The 25,165-nt window shown below is 49.6% G+C and overlaps 1 protein-coding gene across 5 annotated transcripts in view; it reads right to left on the bottom strand.

The window, feature by feature from the left end:
- Window positions 1-25,165, bottom strand: part of TMEM63C (transmembrane protein 63C) — a 78,891-nt gene that overhangs the window by 21,636 nt on the left and 32,090 nt on the right. For 2 of the 5 annotated variants that reach the window (XM_043549269.1, XM_007068814.4), the window contains exons 2-4: window positions 3,781-3,895; window positions 3,046-3,262; window positions 1,993-2,072 (exon numbers count right to left, since the gene is read on the bottom strand). In XM_043549269.1, the coding sequence (XP_043405204.1) occupies window positions 1,993-2,072; window positions 3,046-3,243 (278 nt within the window). In that variant the 5' untranslated portion in view covers window positions 3,244-3,262; window positions 3,781-3,895. Of the gene's footprint in view, window positions 1-1,992; window positions 2,073-3,045; window positions 3,274-3,780; window positions 3,896-21,503; window positions 21,577-24,364; window positions 24,406-25,165 lie in introns of those variants that run through there. The other 3 variants (XM_043549270.1, XM_043549268.1, XM_043549267.1) reach the window with 3 other exon arrangements.

Genomic DNA, 25,165 nt, shown 5'->3' with positions numbered 1-25,165 from the left:
CTGCCAGCCCCACACTCTGTGCTGAGGCAGTCTCCTGCCCCTTTGGTGGCTCCAACCCCTGTGGGAAAGCAGCTGCTGTTTCTCTTTCTTTCGAAGGAAGGCATTTTTCTTGTCACCAAAACCACAATCACCAGATCACCATTATCATTACTCATAGGAATTCCATGTGCTTGGAGGGATTCGGCTGGTTCAGAAGTGGGGGAGAGGGGAGAGACGAGACAATTAGAAGTATCAGAAACCATCCAGGAGACTATATCATTCCCTGCTTATCCTCCCAGTTTTATCTCCCCAGTTAACTATCACCCGCCAGCCTGCAGCCCATTGCACCTGCATTCCCCCCACACGCTCATCCCCACTCAGCTCCACCTCAGACTACGAGTAAGATAATGACAACAACATGCCAGGTGCCATGAATCCCCTAATCATCACCTACCACCCACACCTTCAGCTCTATTTCTGAACAACCCTCCCCACCCCCACACCCATCCTCTCATCCCGAGCAACCCAAACCCACACCTCTAAACTCCCCTGTTTCCCCTCCTCTCCCATCCTGATAATAAAAGTTACTGATGCATTGCTTTAGGACCATGCTGTGTAATTAGCATACTAGTTTAGCATGAGGAATGCACCTAGCAGGGATAGGTGGTAGATAAGAAAAGGGTTTGTTTATTGGCTAAGGTTTCTGATGCACGAGGGCAACATGCTTTGCTAAAGGGTATATAACCTTTGTATAATCTGTATTCGGGGTCCCCTCCTGACTAGCAGGGGGGCACCACGCTCGAGTGTAATAAACTTAGTGTTTTTTGGAAACTCTGCAGTTGTGGACTTTGTTCATGTGCCTCAGCCTAGATTCGAACTGTGCGTGACCTATCAAGTATAATTCGCAGAAGTTTGTGTGCATGACCTATCAGGTATAATTCACAGCAGTTTTGTGCGCGTCCTATCAGGTATAATTCGTAACATATCGTAGCACACAGATTTCATTCAGATACACGCTCTGTACCCCTCTGACACTTGCGCCCTCTTTGCAGAAGGCCAGAGCATTAAGCCACATGCCAGCATTTAGCTAGTTCCATAACCCTCAAGGACCCCTGTGCTGACGACAGTCTCCAGTCAAAAGGCCCGATCCTTCTCCCATTGCCATCAGTAGCTGTTCAGCAGGCGTCGGATCAGGTCCTCAGGGAGCCTTGGCATCCCTGGTCAGGACCTTTCACCAAGGGATGGTGCAACTGCTGAGAGGGAGGTGGAGGATGGGGTCCCCTCACCGTTAGTGGCTTGCGTGTTAGCTCAATAATTGCTGCACATGCTAACGGACTCGTGAGGGGTTTGTTATTTAACCTTTTGGTGCAAAGTTCCCTATTTCTTCCTGGTTTTCCAAGAAAGAAAAAAGGAAGGAACATGTTCCTTAGCTCTGAACTTACAAGTGAAAGCTAATGCAGTCCTGGCGCTGACTCTGATACACCCGCCAGTGTCACTCTAGAGAACCTGGCCCTGCCAGCGCACGGACAGCCCTGCCACTTCCACTGCTACAGAACCGAACTTGCCTTCAATCCGCCCGCAGCGTGGGGACAGGAGAGAGCTCCAGAGCTTCCTAGTGGCAGCATTCCCGTCCCCGCCCCAGAAACGTGTCCACATTATAAAACCCAGCAGCACAATGGGCACTAACAGGCCCCCATCTTGAAAGGCTCAGCAGAGAGGCTGACTGGGCCATGGAGGCTGAACTGCCCTCCCATCCCTAGCCAGTGTTCCTCCAGGGCAGGGATGAGGGAGCCTGTGAGAGAAGGTTGCCCTGCTGCCACCCATGCTGTGTGCCTCTCCGTGGGGATGAAATCCCAAGGCTGCCGGTCTGGCACCATCCAGCAGCCCTGACATTGACTCTGCTGGGCTTGTTTTGGAATAAGGGCAGGGAACAGACCCCCCACCTCCTCTTCCTGCTCTGTCACAAACACTTGGGGATGCCACCAGCCCCTAGAAAGGGAGCTCAGTCCTCACCTGTCATTATCCATCAGCAGGGCCAGGCGCCCATAGTCCCAAGCTGCTTTCCGAAGGCAGGAGAAGACCAGGAGGAGGAGCTGCAGAGGAGAGAAAAAGCAAAGGGTTGATGTTCCAGCCACCTGACTTCTAGAGGCCCCTCCAGTCAGGGGGGTTGCCCTCCACAGGTGGGCCCAGACATGACAGCAGAACCAGTCAAAGCTCCTCTCAAAGCCAAACTGAGGTCCTGCTCCAGTGACTCCGCTGCAACTGGCTCCTGGTGACTGCATTCACACACCCCAGCAGAGACCCACAGAGTCCAGGGTACTAAACCGCAACACCCATCCACACAAGGTGAATATACCCACACACAGGCACACAACCAAGGTGACCGTACACACATACACACAGAGAAAGGCAGAGACCCATATAGCCAGGGCAAGCCCCACCTCATCTCTCTCTCTCTCTCTCTCTCTCTCACACACACACACACACACACATAAACGCAGAACAAGAGTCACACTCAAAGAAACTACCTCCCACCTCGTAGTCAGAGCTGTATGCCCAGCATAGTCACACAATACAACCCTTCCACACCTTCCCAGGCCCAGTTATACACCCACCATGGGCTCAACACATGCTGGAACCCACCCAGATGCCTACAGGCAGAATCTGATACCTGCTGCAGGCTCACATAACGCACACACATGTCCATGATTATGACACTCGTCTCTCCTCGGGGACTCCACCGGCACACACACGGCCTCGTTGGCACCAGGAAAATCAGGGCTCATAGTTCACCACCTGGCCAGCTCCATTAGCAAGAGCTGCAGTGGAGACAGGGCTCAGGCATTCTGACCACTGTGTCATCTGACCACGCTGAATAGGTGATGTGGTGTCACACTTTAGTCCTGTGTGCGGTTCTAGTCATACTGAGTCACTCCCACCCCTGAGGCCTGCCTCTTTCCGTCTCCAGGTCACTTGAGACACTGCCGAGAGACTGGGCAGACACTGGGAGGTGGGGACAGGGGGCAGTATGGCACCCTGGCACGACCCCCTCATCGCCTCACTCACCAGCCAGAGGATGAAGTTGATGGCGAGCACGGTGGGCACGCCGCCGAATGGCAGCCCCTGCAGGACCGTGCTGCGGGAGCGGGCACTGAAGCACTGCTCCTCCGTGCTGTTCGCTAGCGGGTCCAGGAAGCTGAGGACATCTAGGGAGACGGGGTTGGCACCCCCGGGTGCAGGCTCAGCCAAGTACACGGTGTCCATCTGTGCCTCCACGTAGACCCTGCAAAACACCTGGGCAGAGTCCACCAGGGGCAGGATGGAGTTGGGGAGTGGGGGAACATTAGCGGGCAGGAGTTCACAGCTACTCCAGTCCTGGCCTTCCCCAGCAGGTGGAGCTGGCTGTAAGCACAGCTATTAGAGCCCCAGCCTCTCTCAGCAGGAGGCACTACAGAGATGAGTGTAGGGCAGGTAGCTGTCAGAGTGAGCGCGTAGCTAGTGCAGTCCCAGCCTTGCCCAGCTGCTGGTGCTGTAGGAATCAGCACAGGAACACGGGATGGGTGAGCTCCCAGGTACTCAATTCCCAAGCTCTCTCAGCAGAAGGTGCTGTAGGAGATGGGGCAGGGCGCTGATGGTGGGCCGCTCACAACTTCTCCAGTCTTAGCCTCTCCCAGCAGGAGGTGCCATGGGGCATGGGGAAGCTCCCATCTGCTCCAAGCCCTGTCCCAGGGCTACACTCCATAAGACTACACATGATTGTTGTCATTTGGTTTTCAGATGCCGTCTCATTTGTACTCATACCTGACCAAGGTCCCTCGCTGCCTTCCCCACTCAGTCCTGGCGGCTGGAATCAGTCACTGCCATCACGCTGCGGCCAGTGTGTAGGAGCGAGGCACTGAACCATTCGCCAGAGCTGCTATGAGAAAGAGAGACACTGATACTAGGAGAGGGGCAGACAGGGCTCTGCTCACCTTGTTCCCACACCACCTTAGTTTCACCTTTTGTGGCAACCCAATAAATTACACCCTCCCCCCCCCACACCGATACTCAGAATCTTTGATGTTATAAAGTCCTGTTGGATCCTCCAGTTCATCTTCCTGCCAGCATAGGTCTGTTCCTCTGGGATATTTCCTAGGCTTTACTACAGTCCAGTTTCAATGTCCCAAACGATGGGGCTCCCACCGCTTCCCCTGGGAGATGACATGACAGCCTCACAGAATTCGCTATTAGGAAATATTTACTGCTATTCACCTTCAATGACTTCATCCTAGTCCCTTTAGCTGTACACCCTTGAGCACTCCCCTGCTCCCCTGGGGGCTTCTACTTGTCAAATACCTGTGACCCGCTACTCGCCCCTTGGTCATTGCTTAGCCAAGCTAAACATACCAAGCTCTTGTCATCTTTCCTCATAAACCAGCCCCTCCATCACTTTCGTTGCTCTCCTCTGACATCCTCCCAACTTGCTGATATTTTTCTGGCCCTGAGGTGCCTGGGATTGATCTCACAGCAGGCATAGAGACAGAGTTCATTGCCTCCCTGCTCCTGGAGGAGCTGTCAGAAATGAGGCAGAGTTACTGGCAGTGGGGTTGCTCACAGCTAGCTACTCCAATCCTGGCCTTGCCCAGCACTTGTTTCCCGGCACTGCAAGTCCAGAGCTACTTTTCCAAGTGTTCTTGCCTCTGTCAGGACTTGTCTTCACTAGGAAATGCTGTGTTAAAATAGAACGACAAGTCACCAGCCACAACTAACAGGTCAGCGTGGACCAGGACTAGTTGTGGTTGGTATCATGTGAGCTGCCTTTGCTCCTCACAATTGTGTCTGAACACAGAAAGGCTTCCTACTGCCAACAGGCCTCACCGGCCCTCCAGGAGTTGGCTCAGCTGGACTCCATCACATCAGACCTATCCAACAGTTGAGCTATTTTAGCATTGTTCTGACTCCATTCATTTTCCCTGGTAACCAGAGGAGGCCTCCTGGTCTGAGCCTCCCAGCTAATCCCCAAAGCAGCTTTTTTGGAAAACAGGCACCATGTTAGCAGCTCCCCACAGACACTGGTTTTCTGCCTACTTCCTCTGGCTCTGTCAATCTCGCTGTGATTTCACGCTCTTTCCTTCTGAGCCCTCAGCTGATCCCATCTGCTCCTGGCTATTTACTGCATTTAATTATCCCAAGTTGCTCTGTACTAGTGGCTCTCAACCTTTCCAGGCTACTGTACCCCATTCAGGAGTCTGATTTGTCTTGCGTACCCCAAGTTTCACCTCACTTCAAAACTACTGGCTTACAAAATCAGATATAAACATACAAAAGTGTTACAGCACACTATTGCTGAAAGATTGCTGACTTTCTCATTTTTACCATATAATTATAAAATAAATAAGCTGGAATATAAACATTGTACTCACATTTCACTGTATAGTATATAGCACAGTATAAACAAGCCATTGTCTGTATGAAATTTTAGTTTGTACTGACTTTGCTAGGGCTTTTTATGTAGCCTCTTGTAAAACTAGACAAATATCTAGATGAGCTGATGTACCCCCTGGAAGACCTCCAAGTACCCCCAGGGGCACACGTACCCCCGGTTGAGAACCACTGCTCTATAACTCCCTCCTCAGCCTCTGTCAAGGCTACATTCTGACTCCCCATAACAATGGACTTTGGGGTAAGAATTTCCCTCTGGTTTTCTACAGTAAAGACTGATGCCAAAAAATCCACTTATCGGCCACACACCCATTCTTTTTAACTGCCCCCTCCCCTGTATGGCCGGCCAAAGCATGTCTCAGTGCAGCCTCACTCCTGCTAATGTACATGAAAGATGGGCTCTTAATTACCTAGATAGTGACTAAGACACAATGCGGCCCCTGCTGCACCTCCAAGAGGAAGGGGGTCCTTTCCCCACATGCCCTCCAGGCCAAATGGACAGTCCTGACTCTGGCTGAGCCAGGGCTGGTTTTGATGGGCTCCTGAGACAGCTGAGTCCAGCCCTCCTCAGCCAGAGGGATGGAGTTTGTAAGAATATAGGCCCACATTAGATTTGGATTTTAGCACATGCGCTAGGCCCCCAGCACGTGTGCATAAAGAATGAAATCAAGAGAGAGAAAAAAGTTGTCTGCATTAAACTCATAGTGACCCCAATAATACCAATGTTGTGTTATTTAAGCTTTGGGCTAAGCAATAGAAATAAAGAAAACACGGTTAACTGGGCACCAGGGATAGTACCATAATTGGCTAGAAATGTCCATTAGTTGGGAAAAAATATGACAAAGTAAGATAAGGGGAAAAACCCTGACAAGAGCAGAGTGTAGCCCTAAACTGCTTCATCTAACTCGAGCTAAGGTCCAACAACCAGCAATGACAACTCTTGCTTGTTATAGTGTAGAATGTTTGCTAGGGGTTATTTGTCAGAGCTTTTCCTTTATGCCTCGAGTCACACCATGATGGGAAGGTGTCTCCCAGGTCTGAACCTGTTGCATTTTGGCCAATGCTTATAAACAGTTTTGTTGCTAGGGTAGGGAATACAGGTGTGTATATATATGCTTATAGTTGTATTTTGGTTGTAATGAACACCAAGTGGCCTTTGGACTAATAGGAATGCCTGTGTGGAAACTGAGTCATGGTAAACCTTAATAAACTTATTAGGAAAATTCTTTTAAAGAGATTTGGCCTAGTGTGGGGCCTTTTTGGTGGTGGGGGGGGGGGAAGGAGGGAAGAAATCTAGGAGGTACAGCACCTCCAACAAAAGATAGGTGAGAAAACCCAGGTGAGTAGCTTGTGTGAGTCACTTTTTGATCCTGTCCCAAGCTAGAGGATAGGAGAAAAGGAGGACTTGTGGCACCTTAGAGACTAACACATTTATTTGAGCATAAGCTTTCGTGAGCTACAGCTCACTTCATCGGATGCATTCAGTGGAAAATACAGTAGGGAAATTTATATACACAGAGAACATGAAACAATGGGTGTTACCATACACACTGTAACAAGAGTGATCAGGTAAGGTGAGCTATTATCAGCAGGAGAGATGGGGGGAAAAAACCTTGTGTAGTAATAATCAAGGTGGGCCATTTCCAGCAGTTGACAAGAACGTGTGAGGAACAGTGACTGGGGGGGGCGGGGGGCAACAAACATGGGGAAATAGTTTTACTTTGTGTAATGACACAGCCACTCCCAGTCTTTATTCAAGCCTAAGTTTACTGTATCCAGTTTGCAAATTAATTCCAATTCAGCAGTCTCTCCTTGGAGTCTGTTTTTGAAGTTTTTTGTTGAAGAATTGCCACTTTTAGGTCTGTAATCGAGTGATCAAAGAGATTGAAGTGTTCTCCGACTGGTTTTTGAATGTTATAATTCTTGACGTCTGATTTGTGTCCATTTATTTTTTTACGTAGAGACTGTCCAGTTTGGCCAATGTACATGGCAGAGGGACATTGCTGGCACATGATGGCATATATCACATTGGTAGATGTGCAGGTGAAGGAGCCTCTGATAGTGTGGCTGATGTGATTAGGCCCTATGGTGGTGTCCCCTGAATAGATATGTGGACACAGTTGGCAACGGGCTTTGTTGCAAGGATAGGTTCCTGGGTTAGTGGTTCTGTTGTGTGGTGTGTGGTTGCTGGTGAGTATTTGCTTTTGGTTGGGGGGCTATCTGTAAGCAAGGACTGGCCTGTCTCCCAAGATCTGTGAGAGTGATGGGTCATCCTTCAGGATAGGTTGTAGATCCTTGATGATGCATTGGAGAGGTTTTAGTTGGGGGCTGAAGGTGATGGCTAGTGGCGTTCTGTTATTTTCTTTGTTGGGGCTGTCCTGTAGTAGGTAACTTCTGAGTACTCTTCTGGCTCTGTCAATCTGTTTCTTCACTTCAGCAGGTGGGTATTGTAGTTGTAAGAATGCTTGATAGAGATCTTGTAGGTATTTGTCTCTGTCTAAGGTTTAGGAGCAAATGCGGTTGTATCGTAGAGCTTGGCTGTAGACAATGGATCGTGTGGTGTGGTCTGGATGAAAGCGGGAGGCATGTAAATAGGCATTGCGGTCAGTAGGTTTCCAGTATAGGGTGGTGTTTATGTGACCATTGCTTATTAGCACTGTAGTGTCCAGGAAGTGGATCTCTTGTGTGGACTGGTCCAGGCTGAGGTTGATGGTGGGATGGAAATTGTTGAAATCGCGGTGGAATTCCTAAAGGGCTTCTTTTCCATGGGTCCAGGTGATGAAGATGTCATCAATGTAGTACAAATAGAGTAGGGGCATTAGGGGACGAGAGCTAAGGAAGAGTTCTAAGTCAGCCATAAAAATGTTGGCACACTGTGGGGCCATGCAGGTACCCATAGCAGTGCCGCTGATTTGAAGGCATACATTGTCCCCAAATGTGAAATAGTTATGGGTGAGGACAAACTCACAAAGTTCAGCCACCAGGTTTGCCGTGACATTATCGGGGATACTGTTCCTGACGGCTTGTAGTCCATCTTTGTGTGGAATGTTGGTGTAGAGGACTTCTACATCCATAGTGGCCAGGATGGTGTTTTCAGGAAGATCACCGATGGATTGTAGTTTCCTCAGGAAGTCAGTGGTGTCTCGAAGATAGCTGGGAGTGCTGGTAGCGTAGGGCCTGAGGAGAGAGTCTACATAGCCAGACAATCCTGCTGTCAGGGTGCCAATGCCTGAGATGATGGGGCGTCCAGGATTTCCAGGTTTATGGATCTTGGCTAGCAGATAGTATACCGCTGATCGGGATTCTAGTGGTGTGTCTGTGCGGATTTGTTCTTGTGCTTTTTCAGGGAGTTTCTTGAGCAGATGGTGTAGTTTCTTTTGGTAACTCTCAGTGGGATCAGAGGGTAATGGCTTGTAGGAAGTGGTGTTGGAGAGCTGCCTAGCAGCCTCTTGTTCATATTCCGACCTGTTTATGATGACGACAGTACCTCCTTTGTCAGCCTTTTTGATTATGATGTCAGAGTTGTTTCTGAGGCTGTGGATGGCGTTGTGTTCTGCACGGCTGAGGTTGTGGGGCAAGTGATGCTGCTTTTCCACAATTTCAGCCCGTGCATGTCGGCGGAAGCACTCTATGTAGAAGTCCAGTCTGTTGTTTCGACCTTCAGGAGGAGTCCACCCAGAATCCTTCTTTTTGTAGTGTTGGTAGGAAGGTCTCTGTGGATTAGTATGTTGTTCAGAGGTGTGTTGGAAATATTCCTCGAGTCGGAGACGTCGAAAATAGGATTCTAGGTCACCACAGAACTGTATCATGTTCGTGGGGGTGGAGGGGCAGAAGGAGAGGCCCAAGATAGGACAGATTCTTCTGCTGCGCTAAGAGTATAGTTGGATAGATTAACAATATTGCTGGGTGGGTTAAGGGAACCACTGTTGTGGCCCCTTGTGGCAGAGAGTCTCTCAGTAATAACATCACGTGTTTTTACAGCCTCTTTCATCCTGAAAAATTCCAAACTGCTCTTGCCCGACAGAGATTGCTCACTCTTCCCTGAAATGCATCCACTTCTGAGGTGTAACATTTAACAGCACACAGCAACAGCACACAGCAAGTTGTGGGAGAACTACCCTGTATGCCAGGGGATCTCAATGTTTTCATAGCAAGGGCCATATCTTCATTGACAGACACCCGTTCACCATCACCCGGCCCTGCCTCCAGTCCCACCAGGGATCAACTAACAGCTCTGAGGCAGCTACAGAGATTGCCTAGTCGGAAAGCGGCATTAGAAAGGTGTTAAATGCATTATTCACCTTTAAGAGTATGAGTTACCAGCTAGAAACAAGGAGCAGCAGCCAGCACCAGTTGGGGGACCACTGTTGTCTGCTGCTGGAACTGCTGTGTAAATTCAGGGAGGCAGAATAGAATTACCTAAATTGGGCTGTGGGATTAAAACTCCTAGTTTTACTAAGTGCCATGAAATCTTTAGTGGGCACGGACAGCCAAGGCCCCAGCTTCATTTTTCATACAAAAGATGGCACCTCCATTGGCACAGCGCTATGCTTCACAGACGGTCAGGAGTGACTTGGCAGGAAGAAGGCTCTCTCCAAAGCTCCCATCTCTGTGATACCTGGAGGGGGAACTGTCTGCACCATTATTATTAAACAGAGAAGTGCTATGGGGCCACCTTAGCTATAGGCAAACTAGGCAGCTGCCTAGAGGCAGGAGAGGCTGGGCTAAAGCTGAGTGGCGCTGCGACCCCATGCGCCAAGGGTGCAGTGAGAAAGTGGGGGGCCAAGTGCCAGGTCACAGTGCCACTCACTCAGATTTGGCCCAGCCGGCCCCACCCCCACCCTCGTCGTGATGGAAGAGCGGCCAGGCCAAACCTGAATGTGTGGTGCTGTGACCTGGCACTTGGCCCCCCACTTTCTCACTGCACCCTCCACTGAAAAGTCTAACATGCCTCCTGCACCCAGCTGAGAACCTCTGTTCTAGAGGGTTGGAGGGGGCAGCATGCTGAAGTTTTGCCTCTGGCAGTGCTTGGGTGGCCTCTGGCAGTGCTACATAACTCAGCATACCAGGTAGTGCAGAATGGCCTTTCCGTGCATTGGAGGAGGGGTAGCAGAGGGAACCAAGATTCCAGATTCAGCAACAGGGCAAGTAATAAAAAATACTGGATGGAGACAGAGGGGCCAGAGTCTCCGAGCAGGAATCTGCTGCTCCAGAAACCAAGCACAGTGAAACCTGTATGTCTAGCCACCAGCTCTCCCTGACCTCTGTACAAAGGGCTAACAAAAATCTCAGGCCCTATGAGATTTGCAAGCTCCTCTGAACTAATGCACTCTGCAGCAGGTGGCCAAGCACCTGATGTGTGTCCAGCCTCCCCCATCCCATCCAGCTATGCAAGTTACAATCAACCTTTTTTGGGTGGCTGGGGAGCAGAAGCTGCTTCAAGATCAGGGATAGCTTTTCTAAATGGGACGAATGTTAATGACAACTCTTTTAACTTGTTTCAATAGAGAGGGGGCTCTGGGGTGGATCTAGTGAGGGACCCCCAGAAAGCTATGGGGCACAGTGCTTAGTGAGTGGTTGGGGGGTAGTGCTAAGCCAGGGGTCCCAAAGGATCCAAGAACGACAGTGCCCAGTGAGAGGGACTCGGGGCTATGTGTGAGAACCCAGTGAGAGTTCTCTGAAGGCCTCATTTTGTCATGCTGTGCTAAGTGGCCAGTTGCCAACATGGATTCCCTATAGAATCATAGATGTGTAGGACTGGAAGGGACTTCAAGAGGTCATATAGTCCAGTCCCCTGCGCTGAGGCAGGACTAAGTATTATCTAGCCCATCCCTGACAGGTGTTTGTCTATCATGTTCTTACAAACCTCCAATGGCTGGGATTCCACAACCTCCTTAGGTAATTTGTTCCATGCATTAGGAAGTTTTACCTCAAGTTTAATCTAAATCTCTCTTGCTGCAATTTAACCCCATTACTTCTTATCCTGTCCTCAGTGCACCAGAACAATATATCACCCTCCTCTTTAAAACAACCTTTAATGCACTTGAAGATTATCATGTCCCTCCTTAGCCTTCAATTCTCCAAACTTCAACAGACCCAACTCTTTCAGTCTTCCCTCATAGGTCATGTTTTCTAGACTTTTAATCATATGTGTTGCTCTCCTCTGCACCTTCTCCAATTTGTCTGCACCAGTCTGAAGTGTGGTGCCGAGAACTGGACACAATACCCCAGCTGAGTCCTTATCAGTGCTAAGCAGAGTGGAAGAATTACTTTTCGTGTCTGTAATACTTCCCAGAATGATGTTCGCTTTTTCTGCAATAGTGTTACATTGTTGACTCATATTTAGTTTGTGATCCATTATAACCCACAGATCCTTTTCTGCAGTACTCCTTCCTAGGCAGTCATTTTTCCATTTTGTGTGCGTGGAATTAATTATTCCTTCCTAAGTCTAGTACATTGCACTTGTCCTTATTGACTTTCATCCTATTTATTTCAGACCAATTCTCCAGTTTGTCAAGATCATTTTGAATTCTAATCCTGCCCTCCAAAGCACTTGCAACCTCTCCCAGCTTGGTCTCATTCACAAACTTTATCAGTGTGCTCTCTTTGCCATTACCCAAATAATTTATGAAGAAATTGAATAGAACCAGGCCCAGAAGAGATCCCAGCGAGACCCCACTCAATATGCCCTGTGAGTTTGACTGGGAACCATTGATAACTACTCTCTGAGTATGATTTTCCAACCAGTTGTGCACCCATCTCATAGTAGGCTTGTCTATTTCCCTAGTTTGCTTATCACAAACATTTCAGTGTCACTATTCAGCTGGTTCCCTCCTGGGCAACTCTCACTGGCTTGTTTCAGAGTAGCAGCCATGTTAGTCTGTATCTGCAAAAAGAACAGGAGTACTTGTGGCACCTTAGAGACTCACAAATTTATTTGCGCATAAGCTTTCATGGGCTACAGCTCACTTCATCGGATGCACAGAATGGAACATATAGTAAGAAGATATATATCATGAAGTTGATGGATTTCCATTCCGTACGGCTAAATTCAGTGCCTTGCATAATGACAGGTTTCAGAGTAGCAGCTGTGTTAGTCTGTATCCACAAAAAGAACAGGAGTACTTGTGGCACCTTAGAGACTAACAAATTTATTTGAGCATAAGCTTTCGTTGGTGGTCACAAGAAGAATGACACAACATCCCCTTCCCCCTGCCGGCAGCAACAGGTGACATCCAGGGCCCAAGCCCAGTCCCGGAAATACAGGATCTGATTTGGGTCTGTGGTTTTCTCCAGTATCAGCAGAGGATGAAGTGGTGACTGATCTATCCCCAGGGTCTGTGGGAGTAGCAGTGTCTCCAATATCCCTCCTTGAACCTACCTTCTCTTCCATGCTGATGACCTCGCTGTCGCTGCGGGACTGTGCTTAGTCTCTGTGCATTCAGAGGGCAAGGTCCTGGGATCCAACTAAACCTGCTGCTTTGGGGATGAGAGAGGATCTAGCTCAGGGAACCTGGCCTGACAGGGTTGGCAGGCTGTACTGAACCTTATGAGGAGTGCTATCCTGGTGCCGCAGCCTATAGTCAATATGCTTCCACCCCCAATGCTGCCTTTTAGTGCCTCCAGTCACTGCTGTCTAGGCACCATGGGACTGGACTTTGTGGCTAGCGGCATGCAGGGTCCTGCACCATTTTAAAATGATGGCTCCGTAAGTAGCGCTGAGCACCTTGTTCCATGAACACTGAGCATGTAGCCAGCACTGTCCAGATCTACTGGCATCCTGCTCCTTTCCATGCCCCGTCTCCCTCCGAGGGATTGGGAAGAGGAAAGCCAGGGAGCAATGCTTGGATCTGGTGCAGCAAATCCTGGATCCCTAGGACAGGCTGACTGGGGCTCGCTTTTGTACCATGAACTGTTATACTTAGCAAGGAGAAGGGAAGGGAAGGGCCCTCACTACTGTTTTGCTGGGCATGCTTGTTCCCCACCTCCATCCCTCATGATGTTGCACCGCACCCCTAGCCGCTGCACCAGGCCATGCCAATTTCCTTGCAAACTGCTGGTCTCGTTTCAACCTTCCTCAAGTGTCTAGTGTGCTATGGCAATGTAACGTGCTGCAGATGTGCCAAGCACTAACATCCTGATTGCTGTTAATGCTAGAGCCAGATGAAACACCCCTGAGTCTGTTCACAAGCAGGTTGGTAAGCTGGGTCTCACTGCTGGTGAGTGTTGGTTTCATACCCTTCTTTTTATTTATATTACAACCAAGATCAGGGCTCTGTTGTGTTAGGGGCTGTACAAACACCCAATAAGAGACAGTCTCTGCCCCAGTGATCTTACAGACTAAATAGACATGACAGACAAAGGGTGAAAGTGAAAACAGAGGCACAGAGAGAAATTAAGGTAACCCAACAGTTCAACCAGGAATAGAACCAAGACTGCCCAAGTCCCAGTCAAGTGTCCTACCCACTAGACCACACTTCCCCCTGGAATTTGGCCTTATGTTGTGGGTCTGATCCAAGCAATAATGAAGGTGAAAACTGAGACAACCAGCTGTGCTCAGCACGGTGCAATGAGGATGGGGCTTTGCTTGACCTGATGGACCTGCCCATGGGACTAAGCACGTGCATGATTCGTATGGTGCTCTGCTCCTCTGGGACCAGATGTGATTGGTTTTGCTACAGAAAAAGATGAGAATCCCTCTGCAAAGAAAATCTGCCTCTCTACAGGAGCAGCAAGATGTTCTGATGGAAGAGCCTCAAAGAAAGTATCTGTATGTGTGCAAAATGCTTTGGCTTCTACCTTCGAACCTGGAACTCACCAAGGCTTAAGCAGTTTGGGGTTTGGTTGGGAAAGGTTCCTGTGGATCTAGTTAGCATGCTGACTCCTGGGGAAAGGAAAAGTGCCCCAGGAGCTTCAGTCCCCAGGAGAGGTCAAGGATTCAGACCTTATATCTTATCCAGCACAGTGCCACCTAGCACTATGTTGGGTATTGTGTCCTGTACTCACCCCCACCTCCTCCTCCTGAGTTATCTCCCCCCCCCCTCCCCCCAGAACTGCATCCCCGACCATCACACTGGGACCGTGCAGTCAGTGCCAACTCGGTGCCTGTGACTGAGTCACCCGGGCTGCTCCCTGAAGCACCTTGGAGGTCTCACATCCAGTACTTACTGACTTGGCCTGATCCTGCTTAACATGTGAAGTCTGACAAGATCCCAGCCCAAGGTGGGATGGCTGCAGGCCTCCCATCAGGAGAGGTTCTATGTCATCTTTTTGGACTGGCAGGATCTTTCCTAAGGCTGTGTCTATACTAGATAGTTGGATCCCATTGGGATCAGGGGCTGAACTCCTAGTTTTGGGGGGTTGAGAAGAACTCTTTGCAGTATGGCTGCCTCCCATTCCTCACTTGTCTCCTTCTCCCCTTATCAAGTCAGGGTGAATGATACGGTGAGCCCCAGGGCAGCCCCATGGAGATGACAGAAGCTCTGGAAATGGGATTCCATGTGCATGGGATAAGTGGTCTCATGGAAAAGGAATGAGCAGGTGCATATGAGTGTGAGCAAGGTGAGCCCTTTGAAAAGTGAACTGGGGACAAGGGAATTTACTGCAGCCCTCTTCTCAGCCTGCCAGTGCCCCAGCCCATTGGTCTCTGAGAGAAAAAAGCCGCCCCAGAAGGCTGGCGAGGCGTCAGGGGAGCAGACGAAGGCACGGGGCCAGTGAGGGTTAGGCACTTCCCTGTAGAGCTGCACTCAATCTGTTCATCTGCTGGGTGCATGTCTCCCTCCCTCCCTTCCCCAGGTAAACAACAGAGCTGTCGCCATCTGGCATTTTCAGCTGCTAAATAATTAATCTCCCTTTTGTTAACAAGGAGAGTAAGTCTCTGATGGACGGAGCTGTTGGACCTCTAGCAAATAAACCAGGAGGCTCCTAGCAACCTGCAGCTCCTATCCCACCTCCGACCTGCTTTCCTGGAGCTAGATCCCATGACCGGTGACTGTTTCCAAGAGTGACAGGGAATGGATCACTTGATGATTACCTGTTCTGTTCATTCCCACTGAAGCACCTGGCAGTGGCCACTGTGCACTGTCGGAAGACAGGATACTGGGCTAGATGGACCTTTAGTCTGACCCAGTATGGCCGTTCTTATGTTCCTTATGTTATGTTCCTTATGAGCACTACTTACTCTTCCTGCCACAGGAGAGAGCCTACTAGGTCCCTGATGCTGCCCCCTTCCCCACTAGCTATCTAGAGAAGCAGATTATAGCTTTGCTGATCTTCGTCCATCCAGGAGCAGATTCTTCCTGTACATGCTGCACTTCATTTCCCTCCAAGTTTTCCTATCCATATGCCTCCCAAAGGCAAACCTCCAGTGTGCTCCCCAAATTCAACTCCCAAACCAACTCCTGCCCCATCTCTCCTGCCCCCAATTCCCTGAGCTTGATTCACCTTTTTATTGCTGAACTTTGTAGATTGTAAGAAATTTTAAAAAGAAAAGGAGTACTTGTGGCACCTTAGAGACTAACCAGTTTATTTGAGCATGAGCTTTCGTGAGCTACAGCTCACTTCATCGGATGCATAGCATATCGTGGAAACTGCAGAAGACGTTATATACACACAGAGACCAGAAAGAGAGCACCCCTGCCCAGCACCCCTGCCCTCCCTCTAGTTCAGCTCCATTCCACCCTCCTCCTACCCAGGCCCATGACCCTGCCCCTCTGCAACTCAATCGCAGCCCCAACTCAGCCTCATTACAATCCCTCCAGTCCCATCACATAGCCCAGAGCCCTGAGCTGGCTCCCAGTGCATTATCCAGTACTTTTCAATCAACCTCAGTCCCACCTCAGACGTCTCCTTCTCCAGACCCCAGTGCACCAGGCACCTTTCCAGCACAGGTGTTCCAAAACAAACATCCTGGTTTCCTTACGGTTAAAGTTGCAGAAGTTACTAACACTCTGATGCAAACTACATAACTACAGGCATACCATGAGAATAACCAGCTGAAGGTAATATATATATATATTCTATGATTCTTGCTTCATACGTTTGGTCAGCAATAATATAGTGGTAATTTCACCTTACACATTCCCATAAAGACCTGAGCTCTGTCCTGCAAGACATGCTTATGAACTCTTTCAACTGAGAGGTCACTAATTATATACCTTATTTACAGAGTCATAATCATACTAACGATACATATGTTGAAAGGGTTCTTAACTCTGACCCACAAGATGTTCTTAAGGTTACTACTGGAAAGCATAGGTTAATTTCCGCATGTCATTATGATTGTGAAATACTCTGGTATTCTAAAACACTGCTAACACCACGGTATGCAGCAGTATGGTGGGTCAGTACTGCAGTATATTAAATCATTTCTTTATAAGGGAGAGCTGGGTTGAGTGAAATGCCTTTTAGACACTTACTTACCCCTTTCTAAGCTGTTCATTGAATAACACAAGTATAAATAACCAAGAAGCATACTGCTCTCTGTACCCCAAAACTAGCTTGCCCAACTTCCCTTAATAGGAAAAGAGGATTTGGGTTTAAACTCTTATCTCTTATTTTGGAAGTACTTAGGAATCTACCTCCCTAAATTTCCCCTGACATTTTCAGCTGGATGCATGGTTATGCTTCCCTTCTGTTCTAAACTGTTGTGTCATACTGTTGTGTGCTGTAAAACAGCTTCTGTGTTCTGCACCAGAGGTGGTTGCATTTCAATGTTGTGTGCAGGGATTACTGTGTACAGAGAATTTGTAAAGGTCTTTGGGATGAAAGGCCACACAGATTATACTAATAAGTGAGCATGTTCTAACGGAACAAGCCAGGGACATGAAATCAGGAGACCAGGTTCTATTCCCAGCTGTGCCACTGACTCACTGTATGACCCTGGGCTAATCGCTTCCCTGCTCTGTGCCTCGGTTTCCCCATCTGTACAATGGGGATAACCCTGATCTACAACAGAGACATGGGTGTGTCCCTTAATGTCTATGAAGTTCTTTGAGATCCTTCTATTATTATTTATTATTTGTATTATGATAGCACTTAGGAATCTCAACCAATCCCCTCACTGTGCTAGGCGCTGTACAGACATGGACCAAAGACAATGGTCCCTGCCCCAGAGAGCTCACAATCTGCATGTCAGGCAGAGCACAACAGGTGGATGAAACAGCTGAATGAGCTGGGGTAGGGGACTGGTTGATGAAGTTACAATAAAAAAGAGTTTAGCAGAAAAGCAAAAGTCACAGCGCGTTGCTTGCCTGACCAAGATGACAAGTGAGAGATCCTAAAGAAGGCAAAGAAATATATATACAATAAAATAAGAAATTTTATCCAATTTATAGATAAATCTGTGACCTGCCCTGAGTTTTTCTCACTTAATACAGATATTTGTGTTTGGACAAAATATTTCTCCTTCAGATCTTGTGTCCTTGCCACATTAATAATAACACATTGTACAGGACATTGAGACCCTCTAAAGGAGGCAACTACAGACAAGAAAAGAATTAAGTAAATCTTACAGCTAGCATGGGTAGAATCATGCATAATTCATCATTCATTTGGCATATTTTGTTTTTTTCCTGTCCACAAACTGTCCATGAGTGGCCTGTGATTCTCTTCGATGTGTTATCCAAAGTGATTTGCCTGACAATTTCTTCAAATTTCTGGACACAGAGTATGTTTCTGGTGTCTGACTGGATGAGCGTAACGTGCAGAATCAGATGTCCTATTATAAATATGAAATTTGCTTTACGTGAATATTGTCCTTTCCCTTGAACATCCTTGCCAGTAAACTCACTTGCTAGGGCAGGGGTGGGCAAACTACCGCCCGGGGGCCACATCCAGCCCTTCAGATGTTTTAATCCGGCCCTCAAGCTCCTGCTGGGGAGCAGGGTCCGGAACTTGCCCCACATGTGCCGCCTGGCCGCGCCTCCATGTAGGAGCCGGAGGGGGGACATGCCGCTGCTTCCAGGAGCTGCTTGAGGTAAGAGCCACCTGGACCCTGCACACCTGACACCCTCCTGCACACCAACCCCCAGCCCTCATCCTCCTCCCACCCTCTCAACCCCTTGGTCTCAGCCCAGTGCACCCTTCTGCACCCCAAACCTCTCATCCCCAGCCCCACCCCAGAACCCGCACCCCCAGCTGGAGCCCCCACCCTTCCCACACACCCCAATCTGCTGCCCCAGCCTGGAGCCCCCGCATGCACCCTGAACGCCTCATTTCTGGACCCACACCAGAGCCCGCACCCCCAGCTGGAGCCCTCACCCCCTCCCGCATCCCAACCCCCAGTTTTGTGAGCATTCATGGCCCACCATACAATTTCCATACCCAGATGTGGCCCTCAGGCCAAAAAGTTTGCCCACCCCTGTGCTAGGGTATTTCTGGAAAGTGAATGCACAAAGACCATGAACACAGCAAAGCAAATCCTTTGTAAAATTAAAATGAATAGTCAGTCACTTTTGGGGACAGTATTTGCCTAGGGCTGATCACATCTCCCAGGGGGGCTATCAGCTTTGTTTTGCAGATAAGAAAACAGAGGCACAAAGAGGCTAAGGGCCTGGCTCATGGTGGTCACAGAGAGCCAACAGAAGATGTGGGATTAGAACCCAGCAGCCCTGATTCCCAGTTCTGTGCTCTGGCCACTAGATCACACTGCTTCCTGAACTACATTCTCCCTGCTCTCTTCCCCTATCTGCCCTTCCTAGGTATGTGCTGGGGGAGTTTTCTCCAGCTTGCAGGAATGGGATGTGGGGAGAGATGTAATGTGAAGGTCAAGTCAATGCCCCTTAAATCCCCCCTCTCCCCACTCCCAAACTGGGAAGAGTTGATAAAGCTCAGACCTATGACTTTGTATGATCAGTGGAAGGTCAGTGGTGATCCTAGAGGGGTAGGCAAGGAAAACTGAGCTGGTTACATTGACTCACCACCACAGACAGGGATCAATAACAATCTCAGGCTGGAACAGGTACGTCAATACCCCAGTGCTGAGCTCAGCACAAACGTGGGAGATGTGGCTTTACCAGAGGAGGGCACAGTGACCTCTAAAGCGCTTCAGCTCAGGCTGGCAGGAAAGAGCAAACGCATCATGCCCTGTGCAGGGCACTCCGAATTTCCCACCTGGGCAAAGTGAAGTGCGATGGGGGAACAGGATACCCAAAGCAGGGCCCACAGCGGTGCAAGTAGAATTCATTTCTTATCGGTACGCTGCACCAACTAAAGGGGGAGGGGCGGGCCGTGACCTCCCCACCTGACTCCTCACGTGACCCCAGCCCGCCCCCAGCCTGGGGCCCCGTGCTCTCCACCTCCCCTCCCCATGATCCATCCCACGTTCCCGGGGAGGGGAGGGGGGGCTCTGTCCCTCTCTCACTGCGCCGGAGACTTTGAAACCACAGGGCGCTCTGGAACGCCAGTGGCAAAAGAAGCAGAACGTCGTACGGCCCCACGCTGGCAACTCCTCCGGCATCACTGTACCGCTCCCAGCCCCGCTCCCAGCCCTCTGGCGGGGCTGCGGTACAGACCCCGGACAGGAGACACAGGCACGCAGCTGCGTGGAAGGCCTGGGGGTGGTACAGCTGCGCTGGAGCAGTTGTCGGAGCGGGGCCGCCCGGCGGCCCCATGTTATGCTCCTCTTGTGACTTTTTGGTGTGGTGTACCAGCTATAAATAGCTCACTGGTATGGCGTACTGTACTGCACTACTTGCACCACTGGGCAGGGGGGAGAGTCTTTACTCATTCTCTCTCCCTATGAAGTTCCCCCTCACTTCTCGGGGTAAAGCCCTATCTTCAGCAGTGAGGGGAGGGAACCCTATCTCCAGTGGCAAGGGGTGTGTATGTGTGGAGGGGCAAATCCCTCTGCTAGACGTTGAGGTGTGTGTGGGAGGAGGGAGGGATCTGTATATCCCTAGCAGAAGCTGGAGCTGCTCCACTCTAACATTTCCTTTGGCTTCAGCCCAGCTCCCTGTCTCCCACCTGCTCCTGGGGCCCTGGCCCCTCCTGCAAGTTTCCCCCAGACATGCCCCCCTCCCCAATTCCTCAGCTGCCCCCATTTCCCTACTTCAGACCAACTCCCTTCCCAACTGCCCTGGAGTTTTCCAGAATCTTCCTGGTCCTTCCTCCTCTTAGTAATGGGGCATCACTCCCCTCACAGCACCGCCCCAAGTGTTTGCCTATTGTTTAAACCAGCTGTCCCTTAGAAAAGACATATTCAAAGGGAAACACATTGCTCTTCCTTACAGCCCCCTTCCCGTCTCATGCCATCACTCACCACAAATCCATATTGAAAAATGAGGGCTGGCTAAAAACCACCCTTCTCCCATTTCCCGGCTCCCATCCTTCGTACAGCATTCTCTTTTCAAATCACACATTCTGGCCCAGAACAGCTGCTGTCCCTGAGGCCCTTCAGGAAACAGGCCCTGGAGACTAAAGAGGGGAACAACCTATTCTGCCACAGAGGATCTGCTGGGGGTGCATCCTGTTGCTCTGGACTGAAAAAGAGAAGTCGGAGTGTAAAGATGAGGTAAAGAGCAAAGTCAAACATGGACAGTGCACGCTGTCCAGGGATTGGTTCCTGCAAAGTAACGAAGCTGATCCCAAAACACAGGATGCAATGGATAGTGAATGTAATGTGATTTGTAAATGTACATAAAGGCAGGGGAATGTACTGAATGTGGGAGCATACCGAGAAGCTCTGATGTAAACTACTGACAGCCCCAGAAGCTGACCTGGTGCCAGGGACACTGTCCAACAAGCAATGCTACTGAGGAAGTGTGACATTCTATACCTTGGGGGAGTGTGCTGTAACCCCCATATTCCACATTTTCATGTAATCATGATCTTACATAGAAAGCATGCCTTGTAAGGTATCAGGGGAAAGGTTATGATCTGCTGAAAGTCATTTCTCTATCCATAGATGTATAGCATTAATGCATATGAAGTTGTAAGAACTGTGTCGTATGGTTGTCACTAAAACATGCTGTAAGTTGGGGGAATCAGCCAGATATTAGCTCCCCAGAGGCAAAAACAAGGAAAGTGACCAACGCCCAGGCAGGGTGTCAAACAACCCATCAGCAGCCATTGTCCAGCAGGGGAGTTACAATGCAATGACTCACCTGCATGAGGCCACACTAGGGGAATTGCTCCACCTTGCTTGGAGAGACTCACCTCTCCTGACTCTGAAGGGTGCTAGAAAGCCAAGAGGGAGGAAAGGACATGATAAGAGGAAGAGACATTTGCCATGCTCTTCCTCTCTCTTCCACCTACATCTACAGACATCACACCAAGTGACTGAAGTGCTGATCAAAGGGGAAAGCCTGGCTGAAGAGCAACCAGCCAGCCTGTGGTGAGAAGCATCTAAGCTTGTAAGGGCATTGAAAGTGTTAAGATCATCTTAGAATGCATTTTGCTTTTATTTCATTTGCCCAAATCTGACTTGTTATGCTTTGACTTATAATCACTTAAAATCTATCTTTATAGTTAATACATCTGTTTGTTTATTCTACCTGAAGCCGTGCGTTTGGTTTGAAGCGTGTCAAAAACTCCCCTTGGGATAAGAAGCCTGGTACATATCAATTTCTTTGTTAAATTGATGAACTCATACAAGCTTGCAGCGTTCAGTGGGGCATAACTGGACACTGCAAGACGGAGGTTCCTAGGGTTGTGTCTGGGACCAGAGATATTGGCTAGTGTCATTCGGTTGCAAGTAGCTGGGAGCAGCTTACATGCCATAGGCTGTGCGTGAACAGCCCAGGAGTGGATGGTTCTCACAGCAGAGCAGGGTCAGGTTGGCTCCCAGAGTCAAGGATTGGAGTGACCTAGAGACAGCCAGTCCAGATAACACCAGAGGGGAACGTCACAGGAAGCCCCTTCAACCTCAGCTGCATGTTGCCCTTTGCCCCCAAGAACATCAACTCAGCACTAGGCAGTGTTTGGCATTCTGCTCGTTTTCCTTCATGATCCAGGCATCACAGTGCCACGGAGTGGTCAGGAGGATAAATTTCTGCACTCCCAGCAGTGCCATTTGGGTCTCCAGTAGAGGGAGTTACTGGTGCAAGAAAAGTTTCCTCCCATGTTTTCCTACCCAACCTTACCAAGCCCTCCTACCCCCACCTCCCTGAGCCCATATCTTAGTGCTGGGATGGCAAGCTCCTTGAGACTGATATCCCAGAGTCTCTACCTCACCCTGATTATCCCTACTGGAATCTGTTTGGGAAGATTTTCCTTTGCTCACAGCCATTTGGAGTGGGCTTTAATCCCATCAGACCCCAGATGTGTGCAGAAAATCTGCCCCTCCATGAGACCAGATCTGGGACCAATCACCAGGCCAGCAGATTCAGGAAATCTGAGCCTCCTTTCACATCCCTCAGCCCCTGCACAGCGTGTGAGCTTCTGTGAGGTGAACACAGCCTATGGATCTAGTCATTACCTTGTTAATGGGCTAGGGAAATTAAGCCGTGTGTGAAAATCACTATCTCTGAGTCCTGAAAAGAGATCAGACCCCAGTGATCTGGGATATGTTGCCTTCTGCATTAGGACTACATGGCATCCCTCTCTCAAAGAACTACACACTGCCCATCAGACCCAGATTCCACATGCAAATGTCCCACCAAGAAATGTTTTGATTGAAATGGTGCCTATAGCCCCGGACCAGAAACCTAACACAAAACTACTAATGTCCTCTCCTGCTGTCCCCTATAATCAGGGGAATCGGCCAGCAATCCGCAGTCAAGGATCCCTGATGGAATGTCTCCCCCAATTTTCTGAAGGGCTGGGGATCCCCCTGGGACCTTAGGATCACTAGGGTTCTTCTGTTGTACACAGATACGGCCCCAGCTCCACCCTTGACTCAAATCTTCTATTTGCACCTACGGTCTCTAACCATGGTGCCTACCTTTCCTGTCTGGCAATCTGACCCTACCACCTTTCCAGCCTTGCTGCAGCTGTGCCTCTACCGACATCTTAGCCAGATCTTCCACTCCTCTCACGTCTGCCATGGCAGCTTCCTTCTCTATGGCCTCCCCAGAGCCCAGCTCTCCAGACTCCAGCACCTGCCCAGTGCTGCTGCCACCTTCTCCAATGCACAAGCAGAAGCAGTCCCGTTGCCTCCCTCTCACTGACCATGGCTGGCTCCAGGAGCATTTCAGGGAACGATTCAAATCTGCCATCTTTGTTTTTAAAAGCTCCAGGGCTATGGCTCAGAGGACCTCCAGGCCTGTCCCTCTTTCTACTCCCCTGCTCACTTTCTCTGTCATTCTACCACCAGACTCCTTACTGTCCCTCTGCACAGTGCCACCAGGTTGGTGAGACAGCCTTCCCCTCTGCAGCTCCCAAAATCTACAACAGCCTCCCCATATTTCTTCACCCGATCCACGTTCCACCTAATTTCAAATCTCTTTTCTCTCTGGCCTCTTAGCGTCACCCTGCCCTGCTGATTATTTGGTGCCTAATTCCATAAGGTAGTTGTCTGAAAGATGCGGTGCAAAGGAACATGGCATCAGTCCATTCTTCACAAGACCAGCCTGCCAGCTACTTCTCTCTATGAAAACAGGCCCTTGCATGTCTCTTGCTCATAAACTTACTGCAGGGCAATGCTATCCATGTTACCATCTAACCGACAGGAAGAGGAACAGGTAATGTCACAGCTGGAGTAGATGCAACCAGGGACAGCTTTGCTTATCCACACAGCACGTCCAGGATGGGGAATGGCATGGCATGGGGCCCTAAACAGCCATCAGTGACCAAATGAAGCTCAAATAGTGCGGCAGGGGAGGGAGGAAATAATGGTGTTGAAATATGTTTCCTCTCCTCTTTCACCTTCCCCTTCCTTCTATTGTCTTTTCATGGGTGTAGGCATACAAGGGGTGGGTGATGTGGCTATTTAGATCCAAATGGTGTGGCCAATAAGGATTTTACTATGTGCAGCTCAGGATTACGGTCATCCAATCAGAACTGTTCCTTCAATCCTGACACGAACCTTTATCTTGTGTGCAAACAAAAGGAAAGTATCAGCCTCTCTCTGAAGCCAAGCATCTCTGGATGTGAGGCTGTCCTCTCAGGCTACAGCTCAGGTCCTCTGGGGAGGAGGTAAGGTGCAGGAGGGTTCCGTCTAGTCCTTGGAGGTTAAAAGAAGAGTCAGTTTCCTTTGCTGCTGAGGACTTGGCAAAACTCAAAGGAGGGGAAGCAAGCCCCATGCTTTGCGGTGGAAACTGATCCCTCGTTAGACTCAAGACGAGCCTCACCCATGACATCTCAGTTTAACTCTGCATAACTGGACAAGAATGCCCAAGAGCTCTAGGGAGCTGTACAAGCATTCACAAATTCAGGGGCTCACCCCATCTTTCAATCTGCAGAACAAATGAGAGACTCTCTTCCCCATGCACACTACAACTCCCACTTCCTGCTCAACCCCCCAAATCCCTCAGGACCTCCCTCAAATCACCCCCCACACTACTTGCTTCTCCCAAAGTTTCATCTGCAGCTCATCAAGGAGGGCGTTGTAGTTTGAAAACCATGGAAGGGCTGCAGAAGGGAGCAGAGGCTGCTGTCTGCTTTCCTGCTGCTGCCCAGCGCAGGCTGGAGCCCAGCTGAGAGGTTGATCGGAATCTCGCACTGCTAATTTTGAATATTCTGACCCCAAACCAATGCACAGACAGCTCATCGGGGTCCCCCATTGGAAACAGCCCCACACTAGGAACCAAACACAGGGCTGCCCCAATCTAGGATTAAAAGATGCTTCTCAAAGGCACCGCTGCCTCCCACCCCCATGCATGCACAG

Source organism: Chelonia mydas, chromosome 6 (genome assembly GCF_015237465.2).
Source record: "Chelonia mydas isolate rCheMyd1 chromosome 6, rCheMyd1.pri.v2, whole genome shotgun sequence".
Lineage (NCBI taxonomy): Eukaryota > Metazoa > Chordata > Testudines > Cheloniidae > Chelonia > Chelonia mydas.
The sequence above is the reverse complement of the archived record's forward strand: the minus strand, read 5'-3'. Positions and strand labels throughout refer to the sequence as shown.